Raw genomic sequence first — 13,510 nt, forward strand, 5'->3', positions numbered from 1 at the left:
GTAGGAGGCATCTGATCTCTGCAGAATTTTACAAATCTTAATCCTAAGGATCAAACTGGAGGGTAGTCTGGAGTACAAAGAAGAAAACTCAGGAAGGATAGAAAGATGAGAGATGCATGGGATATATTTCACTGTGACTGCCCAAGGACTTAAAATAGCTGTGCTGTAGGCTTAACGTCTTCTGCTATAGGGATTAAACAAGGGAGAACCCACAGGATGGCACAGGCTGTGGCTTAATGATGCTTTGGGAGGTGACATCAAATCCGGATAGGGAAAAGTACAGATAAAAGTTTCTCAATGCTGAAGGCTGCTAAGAAACAGAGGCCAGTGTTGTGCTCAAAAAGATACATGTTGACGGATAAATTAACCAAACGAAAGCTGATAATAAAGAATATAGCTAGGGAATAGAGCAATATTTACAGGGAACCTCAGCCATGCCAAGGTTAGCAATAGAGACATCATTCATTGCACCGACACCGGTCTGACTGGCCCAGCCTGTCCCCTGGCTAGGGGCAGGTCCCTTCCAGGCCAAGCCCAGGGAAAAAAAAATATCAAAATTAGCCAAAACAAAAATTGCTGGTTGTATATATTAATTTTCACCAAAATAATTACGTTTTGCTGTAGTATGTAATGGAGTATCTTCAGTGACCTTAGAGTATGTGTTCATCTGAAAATCCTCACTTGTAATAAAAATAACTTTTTTTTCCTATAAATAATATTTTAAAAGTTATATCTGACACACATATGTCACTTGTTGACATAAAAAATAAATCTAGATAGACCAAAGACAACCCAGAACATAAAACACCCTCCTCCAATGCACTTAAGCAAATGTTTTTTTCCTTCTGAGATAGAACAGTGACACCAGGATCTTCACTCCATCTTCTGCATATAGGTGTTAAAAGTTTTACATCTCTTTGTAGACTCTTTATACATAAAAATACTTGCTTCTATGAATATTTTAATTTATACTTTATCTCAACAATCTGTTACCTTTTATCATTAAAATTACTATTTATTTGCTATAATGTCTAGTTGTCAATGTCCATATTTGTCATAAAGTAAATTCCTACAGGGATAAATAAATACTTATTTTAAAGTCACTCCTATTCTAGAGACACTTTGTGTCTAGCTCTACAAAAAACCCCAAACAAGCAAACAAAACCCCCCAAGATTAGTTTCTTAGTGTCACTCCTTGTTTAGTGATGTTAGAATGATAGAATCCAAGTAAGAATTTAGTTCTCCTACTCTTGAGGACAATCCTTCAGGGTGACCATGGAATACTAAGGTACAAACTGCAGAGGTAATATAAGTAGACAGTGTTAGTGGTAGAATAATTACAGCTAAGTGGAGAAAGTTTAGGATAAAAATCACTCTAACAAATCAACGTGTTAGCCTAGACTTCAAACCTATGAACTAAAATTCCAGTTCTGTTTTCCATATCACTGACTGCCCAGCCAAGGTGCTGAGAGAGATCGAAGATGCCGTCAAGGCAGATCAGAGGGCAGTAATGCAAGGCGGGGGCTACCCCCTGGTAGAGTGGCTGTCACGTTAGAGCATGGGGCCAAGGCGACTGTTTCAGTGAGAGTCAGTGATGCTCCACGGAGCAGCTTGGTGCAGGGGCCGGTGAGGAGAAAAGCATCCCCTGACTTGGCTGAGTAGCATATAGGACCTGGTTCAGAATGCCACTGTCAAAACATGGCTGCACAGTAGCTACTATAATACCTCCAGGTCCTTGCAGGAGTAACAGAACTGTGGGCAATTGCACTCAATGTCAAGAAAGGAGCTCCTTAAAAGTCAGGAGACATTTTTTTTTTTTTTTTTTTAAAAAAAAAAGAAATAAGTTGAAGGGGAAATAGTTGTTGGGAGGTACAACAGAAGTCTGTTCAATCACAAGTGGCACAGACAGGATGAACGGAGCAGATTATTCATGTTTTTTTCCCAGTACAAGAACCAGGGGCATTGAAAGATCTAGGAAGTGAAAGCACCAAAAACAACCTAAAGGAGGGTATTTTTGGGGAAACGTTTAATTAAGCTGTAAAACAGTGCTGAAGACATAAAAAACTTGTATGGCCTCCAGTGGAGGTCAGATGTGTTTGTTGAAGAGAAATCCATTCTAAGTTAACAAATACAAAGATTTCTAGACCAGAAAGTGTCTGAGCTGATAACTGCTGAAGGCTTGGAGAGGATGAAAAGGAAGTGTGATACGTGTTTGCCCTATTTCTTCTCTTCTGTTGGCACCTGCTTGTGACCACTGCTAGAGATAGGATTTGGGGCCAGATGGGCACTGCCACGTCCACCTACTCTCCATATTTCTGACACAACTGAAGCAAAGATTCTAAAAATACTTACTATATCAGCAGCAGATCCAGTCTGTGTATTTAATGAGACAAGAGTCCAGTTTGGAAAAAAAATAGGTTATAATCATATAATTTAAAATTTAATTATTATATGCAAGACAGAAGTACTAGACTCATGCAGGCTACCTCATCTCAGTAGCTCTTATCTGAATTCAGAGTTTTGCACCTACAATATGTTTCTTTGAATGTGGAGCCTGGTGCTTCACCTTTTAGGCTTGTAGGAGTCTACTGGAAAAGCAAAATAAGTCCATGTGGACATCACATAAGTGCCTGGGTAACCAGATGGAGGTAGCTAGAAACCCTAAATAGTGGATTTTAATAAATTATTTCTGTGTGGAGTTAGGAAGAGAAGCAGCAAAGTACACACATGCCAGGCAGCATATTATGGCAGCTACACACAAGCTCACACCAATTTTCTGCTTTCCCTTGAACAAGGTACATCTGAGAATACCCTCTGCTGACCAGTATCCTCACTACAACATCAGCAGACCATGAATGCCACTGCTTGAACTAAAGGAGTAAGTGAAAGCCACAGGCAGCATCTGTCCTTTCTGGTGAAAATGGGGCAGTGCTGGGAAGGAGAGGTGGGCACACGGCTCGGTTTCACTATGATACCCACTGTGCGTACCAAAGGGGTGCACGCCCCAGCACCAGGACCGGAGTACACAGTCCAGGTCTAGCATAACAGGCTAAGAGCTGTGGGTATTTGCAGGTCAAGAAAGCAGGGGAGGGAGAGAATTGCAGAATGTCGAGGATGAAAGTCAGCTATGGATTCAAGTGGTCTCCCTGGGCACCGTCTCACCAGGCATCCATGATGCTGGGAAGTCAAGGAATCATATGCAATCCCTTGTACTGAACCTCTCTGCCCACAAAACCCAGTGTGTGGATCACCCTCCCCCTGAGACTGACAGAGCTGGAGGACTTGGACAGGAATCTCTCCCAGGTGCACACTGAGTCAAGCATCACAGGCTCCCAGAGGATGAAATTACCTAGCGCACTGCTGGAGATCTGGCTAGGGTTTTTTGGAGGACCCTGCAATTGAACCGTCCCTCCTATCCTCCCCCTAGAAAGTGGCCTGAGGCATTGTACTAGGAAATGCTGTGCACTTGTAGATTGTTCTCATGCTAGGAAAGGGATCAAGGGGAGGTTTTGTTCTATGTCAGCAACCAATACAGCTGGGAAGTATTTCAGCTTCCCTTAGAGGATTCATAGGCTAAGCTCCAGGCTAGAAGTAAACTGTGCTGTATGTTCTTCCTCACCCCTCTGCCCTTGCTGTCACAAGGATCATTCACCAAGTCTGTGAGTTACAGAGGAAAGCTGCTGCATAAACTCATCACATCATTTTGGACCTGAACCCATAGAGCAACATGCTCTATGTCATCCTCTCCACTCAGGGGGTAGCTGCGACAGCTAAAAAACTGTGCAGTGCCAAGGGAAGTGACTTCCCTGTCTGCATTTCTGACCACACTTTTATATCCCACAACATTCATTAGTATCAAGTAGAACAGAAGTGTGGTAAAGAGTTTTAATAAAGTAAGCACTATACTGGGCATTTCTTCCCTGAATAATTCCTTGTCTTGACTGCACAGCAAAATTGAGTCCCTATTGCCCTGAACATTACAAATGATAACCAAAACATAGCTGCTGTTCTGAAGTGTCTGTAGTGTAAATGTGAAGGCACAACACTGGAAACAAAATATAATCATCATTTTATAGTCAGGAGAGGGAGGGATAGGATAGATAAATTAGGTGCCAAGACTGCATTAAAACAGAACCCACGTCTCTGAACTCCATGGCTAGTACTTTACCCACAAGACAATCTTTCCTGTTCTGCACCACTGCAAAGTGCTTATTAACACCACCTGATCCACACAGGGTTATTTCACCCTCTCCCACAGATGCAAATAATTTTAAAAATGCAAGCTGGTGGAGAATCACATTCTTATTGTGTAATAAATGAAGTGTCACATTTTTCCTGTGTTTTGTTTTGTTTTGTTTTTTTTTAAATGATGGAATAATGTGGTTATTAGTTCCCTTTGTACTGCAGCCTGTCTGCACAGAGTCGAGTCATCAGGTGCTGCGATAAAGAAGAAAGAACGTCCCTAAGATATTTTTATCTGTGGACTGGGAAACATTAATCATTTTTCAGCTGCTAGCTGTTCATTCTTATTCATCCTTCTGGATGTTCATCTCATGCTGAATGTTAATTCTGTCTGCTCTGTGAACTGATCTGTGAACAGTTGTCCATATTCTGAAACATTTGAGGGCATGACCAGACACCGGTAAAAAGGAGTAAGAAGCTAAAAGTCCTAGAGCACCTATTCAGCTCATGAGCACCCAAATTGCCCTGCTACATATAACTGCCCCTTCAGACCTACTACCCTGGCTGCATGCACAATGATCCTTAACCCAAACCTGTCATAATAATCTGGGTATGTTTAAGCACTGTAAATAATATGCCTTGTCACACCTGAATCACTTTGATGGAACTGGGTTACATGTGTGATTACCATGGAATCATGTTTTGAACATGCTTCCTGCGACTTTGCCCCTCTGTCTGGCTCTCCATCTGATTGTTGTAAAGGGTCTTGAGGTAAGGGTAGGGAATGGTTTTGGAGAAGAGTTGGGGTTTTTTCTGGGATAGACCTATCCTAGTATTCAAGTTTATGGCATTTATCAATGTTGACAAATTCCCCGGCAGTCCCCCAGCCCCCAGCTAGTGCATGCACACACATGCCACATATATGTCAACATCACCCACACTCCTTCCCCCTGACCCTCCCGGGGTGTCCACAGGCCCACTTGCCATGTCCTGCAGGCACCATCGGCAGTGGGGAGCTGCTCTGCTGATTTGTCATTCCAGCAGTACGTCAGACCACTGCCCCAAGGGAGAAGCAGCCTACACTCCTCTACTACCTCAGTCACTAGAGGTGGCTAGCCTGGGACTAGAGTTTCAGAGACAAAAACTGGGACAAATAGAGGGGCTGTCATAGATAAAAGTTTCGATGGAGTGAGGGAATTAGGACTATATAAGTGTAACCTCTTCCTTTTCCTGAGTCTTTTCTGCAATGGGACACTGCAACGCTTTAATGTCAGGAGGAAGGGGCACATGCGTAGAAGGACTATTTATCCTTCTGAGATCTCTTCTCTCTGTGAATTCCCATCCAATCCTCGGTCTTAACCTACCATCTTCCTTATTCCAGGACTGGCAATCTTTCAACAAAGGAGGGGTAGGTTGTATTTTTCTTTCCCTAGTTAGCTATTAAGTGTGCCAATGGAAACTTGGCGGGAAGATGAAGATGCTGCTTCTGCCTGTGGCAGGAGGTCTCGGTTCCTGCTCTGTGGGGGCCAGAAGCAAATGCATCTCCCAGACGTCTCTTTGAAAGTGCCACAGCTCTCTGACCACCCAGACCTCCCATATTCTGTGTCTGTGTGATAAGCCTGACCTAGCCCCATCCCCTCCTTGCTGTTGTCTTCCTCTGCACTCTGCAGCTTGGCTGTAGTTGGGCAAGTGGACCTGGGAATTAAACTCCACAAAGTACCAGCCCCAGTACCCTAGCAGTCAGCTGGAATGGTGTGACTAGGGTGTAGTCCTGGTTGTGCATTGTATGAGGCACTTTTCTTTTTTTCTGTTTATCTAAACCTGTTATAAAATAGAGAGACCACACGGGGAATATATATTCTCCAGAGAACAGCTAAGTACTAAGTAAGTGGCTGGGACAGCAAATGTTGGGATTGACTTTCTTACAGACTCCCTGAATAACTAAACCTACAGGAACACTGACATTTTGGGGATAAGCCAGCCCCACCCTTCACAATTAGGGCAAAAGCTGTCATTTTGGGGATAAGCCAGCCCCACCCTTCACAATTAGGGCAAAAGCTGTCTCTGAGTTGACAACATCCCTATGTTGCCAGCTATTCCTGTGTGTCAGGTACTGAATTATCACAGGACCCATAGAAATCTTGAGGTCGCTCAAATTATGTAACATATACCTTAAAAACACTCTGAAGTAGCCCCTTAACCACAGAGACACCCGACCATTTAATATATATTTAAATGTCTAGCTAAACCAAAGCTACACTGTATGGTTTGGGGTATGTATGGGCACTTACTCTCGTACAGGGATTTTTTCCTCTGTTTCCCCCAGGGAGTGGTTCTTTTGCGCACTTAAACAAGCTGGAAACAGTTGAAACTAAATCCCAGTGTGTAACGTGAATCCTGTGTTTAGTAAGTTTGACTTTTAAAAATGCAAATACACACAGGCCCTGATGACTTCAATAGCATTTATGGGTGCTCAGTGCTTGTATAAATGTCACACTATTTATAACATGTTTCTGTGTCCTTTTTTATATTCTCTGTTGGCCTGTGTCTTTTCCACTGTGGTATCTTTGACAGACACAGTCACATCAGGATGTAGCATGTGTTTGAATAATTAAGAAAATACAAATAAAAGTTATCTTTATTCTAGTCCATATTTTTCCATTGCTCAACCACCAAATATAACAGTATCAGTTCACCACTGCTTTTTACATTCTATGGAAGAAAAATACTTTTAGTTTTGCAGTGGTTTATTAAACCTTCCAAATCCAATCATATGCCCCTAGAGTTTGCCCCCTAATCTTTAGAAAATTGTTTCAGCTATATCCAAACTCATGCCAACTTCCTGGCTTCTCGGCCGCAACCCATCCGCAAGTGCTCTACTAAGAACCACTTTGAGGCTCTCCTTGAACCTCTTCTTCTTGCTGCTTCCTACAAAGAAGTAAACAAGGGGGTTGATGCTACTGTTAACGGTGGAGAGAACAATGGTGACATGGTTCTGCTGGCTGAGCAAAGACGACCAGTGGTGGTAATTCAGAAGATACAACAGCCTCATAGGCATGGCAAAGATGAGGAAGACAATGACCGTGGCCACAATGATGATGTAGAGCTTTGACGAATGAGGTCTCAGGGAGTTACGATGAATCCTGATAACCAAGATCAGGCTGGACAGAATCATTAGAGGAATGAAGATCATGAAAGTCAGGATCCACGTGAAGATGAGCAGTGCTTGGCAATGGTTGCCATCGTCGAATTGTTCCTTCGTTGAATCATCTTTGCATGTTAAATATTCGGCCACTGTCATCAGAAAAGACAGAGTCCACAGAATTGCACACACAATTGCCGATTGGTGCTGTGACCGGTGGCATCGGTACCAGATGGGGTAAACAATAGACAGACACCTCTCAATACTGATGGCTGTCAGGAGATAGAGACCAGTATTATATCCAAGAAGGAAGACAATAGATAGTGTGGTGGTTATATAATAGTAAAAACCATATGCGAATCCAAAACCAGCAATGTACTCAATTGACAGAATAAATGTACAAAGCAGTAGGGAGATATCAGCAATGGACAGGTGTGTGATGTACGCAGTGAATGGGTTTCTTTTGATCTGGAAGCAGAGGCACCAGAGGACAATTCCATTTTCACAAAAACCCAGGAAGGAGATGATCATAATTACCCAAAGTGGGGTCAATATCTCCCAGACCCTTTCCTGTGTAGAAATGTTTCTGTGCATTGAGATGTTCTCTGTGCCTTCGCTGGGATGAAACGTTATGTTTGACTCATCCATGGGGAAAGCTCAAGTTTGGATAGCACAGCTCTTCCTTCTGTAAATATGTATAAAAATATACTGTGAGCATTGTGTGCTCCTCCCCTCCCCCTTTTCTTTCTGTTTTGTGGACCCTCAATTTCTGGTCATATCTGAAAGCCTTAACAAAAGGAAAATCAGCTTTGAAATACTGATGCTAGCTGAAGCCCAGTTGGAACTACTCTTGGAAATGTTAAAGATTTCTAAGCTCATTATGCTAGCAGAAATCCTGAGCTTTCTTCTGTATGAGGTTCAGCATATGAGTGCTAAACCGCATCTAAAGAGATACTCTCAAAGAGCTCTTGGACAAGCAATGTCTCCATCACATTGCAAAGTTTCATGATACAGTGGTCACAGGTAGCATTGGTGATTCTTGTTAGAGCCTTAGATTGTTCCCAGACAGATCTATTCAGCTCTCGTTGAAGCTAATGACATTAGTTTTAAGTTAAACTTATGTATTTCAAGTGAATTTGGCTTACAAGTTTTTTGTTTTAAAAAAAAAAAAAAAAATGATACCAACGTCACTTTTCCAGGAAGGGCTTTAATTAAGTAAGTAAAAATAATATGTGGTTACTCAGCATTGTATTCCCTCCAAGTACAGAGGTGGAGGGAGGGCGAAATGCCACTGTTTTGAGACAGTCATTTATACCAGCTTTAAGTGTCATTTATCATAGCATAACATAATTTAGCCATGTTTACACACTCTGAACACTTAGCACAACTGCAAAGATCCTGCAAACCTTACAAATCCAACCCATCACATGGAGAAGTAGTTGGTCAGGTCCCCTGCCATTGTTATAATGGTTTTAACGGTTGTTTTGCAGAGTTATGGAACAAGTTCTTCTTTTGTATGCCTCCTTTTATCTCATAAGAGAGAATTAGCAGCATTGGCTTCAGCTGATTTTCACATGAATATTTCGTGCCCCCTTCCCTGTTAACTTCCCAGCTGCCCCTGTGATGATACAGAGTCACAGGACCCTTGTTGATGTACTGATGTTTAACAGGGACTAACTGTTGACAATAGGCTCGCCCAGCTGACTTGGTTCATCCATATAAGCAAGCCTTAGTCATTAACATGCCATAATAAGAATTCACCCATATCCTCAAGCAGTTAAGAACATCAAATGCAAGGTAAAGAAGTTTTACTGGGGCAACTTTTGTAATGATTATTTAAACAGAGCCATTCACCCCAGTTACACATTTTCTTTCATGAGCCCTGGGTTTCCTGAGTTCAAAACATCTTCTTAAGACAGGATATCACAGTCTGAAAAAGGACATTCAGTAAACAACCTGGGAAGTGTCAGGGCTTACTGGCATTTAAACCTGCACAAAAATTTAATGATGATCCCACCTGCATGTTGACTGTGCCACCATCTGAGATGCAGTCAGAGGGAACAAACAACATAGCTGGAAATGTGGTAGAGAAGTGAGTGTGAATGCAGCAAGTAAATGCAGTGATAAGAATGAATGGCAAGCCTCCCAAAAGCTGTATTCTGCAAAAACTGCAGAGGGAAGGTGCTCAAACACTGTGCTGCTAGAAATGTAGTAAAGCTACGCCAGAGAAAAGGAGAAGATAAGCTATTTGGTTCAAGAGTTAAAACAAATAGGAAAAGAAAAATAGAATTACAAGACTCAAGTATGAAAAAAAGATTCAAAGTATGGAAAGACTCGAGAAAGTTCTTGATTCACATCTCTATAAATGGAGTATTTTCAGAGAGCAAAACAAAGAGAAAAAAGTTTTGGACTTACTAAGGTCATTCCCACATGAGAGCATTCAGAGATGAGAATGGAAAGAATCCTCTCCTTCCAGATACATCCATGGTCTGTTCAGATTTCCCTGAAGTTGTTGAAGAACTTCCTTGAAGAAGCTGAAGGTTACCTTCTCCAACCATTTGCCTTTGGTAAGAGGGGAAGCAAATAGTGACTGACCATGGCTCCCTCAAAAAGAAGTGTGCAGTTCTCCCATGGTTCCAAATGTCTGAGGCATGCCAAATAGAGGGCCCCAGGCTCATCATCTGAGGCTGTTCTTCAAATGGCATCACTCAGTAACTGGCAAGTCATCTAGCTGAAAGGCTGGGAGTTAACTCTTGTGAGAACTGAATGGCAGTATATGGAAAGTTGTCCTGAGCTGCTACAATACCAAGAGACATAGTTTAAACAAACAAACTTGAAGTGAGTAGGAAATATATTTGGGGATTATAAGAACTGAAGGAAAAATCTCAATTTAGAACTGTGCCACCACATGCCATAATACAAGTTGATTTGTAAATTTGTCTTACATTTTTTAATATGAGAAAACAAGAAAGTGAGAAGGACAGAGAGGGAGAATTAAAGAGAATAAAGAAAGAGAAAAAAGGTAGAAGATGAGAAAAAAATAGAAAGGGGAAGAGAGAAAGAAAAGTGGAAGAAAAAGGGAAGGAAGGAAGGAAGGAAGGAAGGAAGGAAGGAAGGAAGGAAGGAAGGAAGGAAGGAAGGAAGGAAGGAAGGAAGGAAGGAAGGAAGGAAGGAAGGAAGGAAGGGAGGAAGGGAGGAAGGGAGGAAGGGAGGAAGGGAGGAAGGGAGGAAGGGAGGAAGGGAGGAAGGGAGGAAGGGAGGAAGGGAGGAAGGGAGGAAGGGAGGAAGGGAGGAAGGGAGGAAGGGAGGAAGGGAGGAAGGGAGGAAGGGAGGAAGGGAGGAAGGGAGGGAGGGAGGGAGGGAGGGAGGGAGGGAGGGAGGGAGGGAGGGAGGGAGGGAGGGAGGGAGGGAGGGAGGGAGGGAAGAAGGGAGGAAGGGAGGAAGGGAGGAAGGGAGGAAGGAAAACTGATTCACAGAAGGAAGAAAATAGAAAGAAAGAAACCACAAAGCAAAGAAAAGAGCCACATTGTTGTGTTCGTCTCATATATCCATTCCTCTTGGTAAAAACTGTATCTTGAGATTATTCTACCAAAAAATCCCAGCAGTGTGCAAACTAAAAATCTGTTCTTGAGATTTAAACAGTCTCCCCTGAAAAGTTCAAACAGGCCTAGGATTCGATAAACTCTTTGAAAAGTCCCCTGAGGATGTCCCCTGCTTTTGCCCCAAGTATTAGGTTGTTTTTATATTCAGATATTAGCAGAACAAACATTCTTAGCCAAAAAAGGAGAGAGTTTGCTTGGTCTTCTCCTTTAGATGTTTCGCTAAAACTACAAAATCCCCAAATGGGAAAAACTACAAACTAATGTGAGAAATAAATGACCCCTAAGGGAGGGTCAAAATAAAATTGGGAAAGAAACAGAGTGAAATAAAACAACTTCTAATTACTTTTTGTTGGCTTAAGTTGTAATCTACCTTACATTCAACAGCTGTGGGACCAAAAATTTCAAGATACCTCTGAGAAAGAAAAAAAAACCTGTTCCTTTCCCATAATATAATGCATACAAGTAATGAGAAGGGTCATTGTAGGAATACGTTAACATTTCAAGATTGACCAGGTATCTGGGTTCATAGCCCACTCAATTTGCTGCACAAACAGAGTCCAGAATCAGGGATGCCTTGGCTTCTGTGTCTCCACGGGGCGGGTGATTTGTGATACCTCTCTCACATGCACACAACACCACCCTCATGACTGGTCCCTGGGGCACCAGGAGTCACCATCTACATGGCCGGGGCAGCAGAGTGAAACCTGGTCTTGAGGAGAATAGGTCACAAATACAGCTTATACTTGGTGACTTCAGGAGTAACAGGAAGGCACAGAGTGACCCCCCGCCTGCTGACCATTTGAGTGTTTATATCAGATGCTGCCAAGAGGTGGAGTGGCTATTTCTGAATCAGTTTAACTATTCAGATATTGAACAAGGGGGCTACAATAACGAAGCATGGAACCCCAATAGATCTTGGGACTAGAATCAACAATAAAGACATGATGGATAATATGGATACTCTATTAATTTCAATGTAAACTGAATATACAGCAAAATGTGACATGAATGATAATTTATCCTAACAGTTTTCTCTCAGACGCTAACCTGATGGGACAGGGCAGCTTTGCAGTGGATGTAAATTGAATGTACTAACCCTTTCCAATATCTCGTATATACAAAGCTAGCAGTGTTACCTTTTTATCATTTTGCTTTGAGCCTTTGAATAATTTCATGTTCTTATATCTCCAGTTCCTGGAAGCAGAAAGCAACCTGAAAAGAACTCACAATTCATTCATTAAACACAATCTAACAACCTAGGATTTATAAGCCAAATTAGAGGGGTTTATGTGATTGATACACATGCCAATATATAAAAGAGCCTCTGTATACCTAGGAGTCAGATCTTCTAATTATATACTTACATAAGCCATAACAAAAAAAAACCCTAAGGTATGAGCTTTGGCATCACTTTTAGGCAGTGTAATTTTTCCTGATGGTCGCTCAGTCATTACCACTTTCCAGATGAAATTCATTCCATAATTATTCAGCTCAAACAAAGGTTAGGAGTTGGACTTAGATTTTAGAGGAGTGTGGGCTGTAGAGCTGGGCTCAAACAACTGAGGGGCACACTGAAAAACAGAAAGGTTGTAAGGTGACCAAAGCCCAGAGGGCTCTAGGGTGCCTTGGAGAGCAAACAGAGGACTCTGGGGCACACTGGGGACAAATGAATGGGTTACAAGTGTCTTAAGATACATTAAGGCTCACAGATACTAAAAGAGACAGAATGACTTATGGTTACTCCTCAGCAGGTGATATGAGAATATCGTTAGGCTTAGGGTAAAACCCACCACAGAACTTGCTGGATATCTTTTATCCTAGTCATATCAGCCATGATCCTAGCATATGCCCAGTACTCTAAAGGGTGGTAGTTGGTGGATGGTGTCTAATAGGCAACAGGCATAAGAGCTGGATTTATCGTTGGCTTCTGCAAAGCAAGGTGAAAATACATGTCACCAGCTTGTTTTGAGGCCAGCAGGGATCATCAGTTCATAGTTAAAAGTAAGGTTATGGTAGGAGCTAAGATTCAAGAAAACAGAAGATAAATATGAAGAAGACTAAGTCCAGAATCACAGTTAGGATGAAGACTCCTTGGTGGTTGCTCAGTTGTTACAAGGCCGGTTGTAAAATCTTGTTAATGGCAATCATAGGACTGTGTTTTTGTGAGAACGGTATGGAATAGCAGGCTCCAAAAGCAAGGATTACTGCTTAATCCTGAAATCCTCCTGAGAGATTTTGACAACTAAAGTTGGTAGAGGTGAATTAATCATATTTTTTTTCTGGGTAGTTAAGACCCACCACATATTGTTTATGAAGCTGAATTTAGGGCCTGTGTCAGAGGGCCTGAAAACTAGGTGTACTCTGAGAACCCATGAAAAACCTTGTCTGAGGTAAGAATAAGGCAGCTAGTGAGAGATGGGCAGTGTGTGGTAACTGTTGGGACCATACAGGCCCCTAAAACAGTTTGGTAAAGCTATTTTCAGATTACTTTTCTATCCTTTGTCAGAGATATTTTTGGATGATTCATGCATTTTAGGTTCTGCTCTGAAATAAGGGTAGTTAACAGCGGACAGAAAGCTGGGGG

The 13,510-nt window shown here is 42.1% G+C and overlaps 1 protein-coding gene across 1 annotated transcript; it reads right to left on the minus strand.

Moving 5' to 3' along the window:
• Positions 1-6,982: 6,982 nt before the first annotated feature.
• Positions 6,983-7,972, minus strand: MAS1 (MAS1 proto-oncogene, G protein-coupled receptor). The gene has a single exon (XM_009971454.1). The coding sequence runs from the start codon at positions 7,970-7,972 to the stop codon at positions 6,983-6,985; it is 990 nt and encodes a 329-aa protein (XP_009969756.1).
• Between the last annotated feature and the right edge of the window lie 5,538 nt (positions 7,973-13,510).

The sequence above is a fragment of the Tyto alba genome, unplaced genomic scaffold, assembly GCF_018691265.1.
Source record: "Tyto alba isolate M040663 unplaced genomic scaffold, T.alba_DEE_v4.0 Super-Scaffold_22, whole genome shotgun sequence".
NCBI classification, from domain to species: domain Eukaryota; kingdom Metazoa; phylum Chordata; class Aves; order Strigiformes; family Tytonidae; genus Tyto; species Tyto alba.

Excerpts from the sequence above, each read along its gene's own strand:
- MAS1 (XM_009971454.1), bottom strand. The coding sequence starts at position 7,972 with ATGGATGAGTCAAACATAACGTTTCATCCCAGCGAAGGCACAGAGAAC.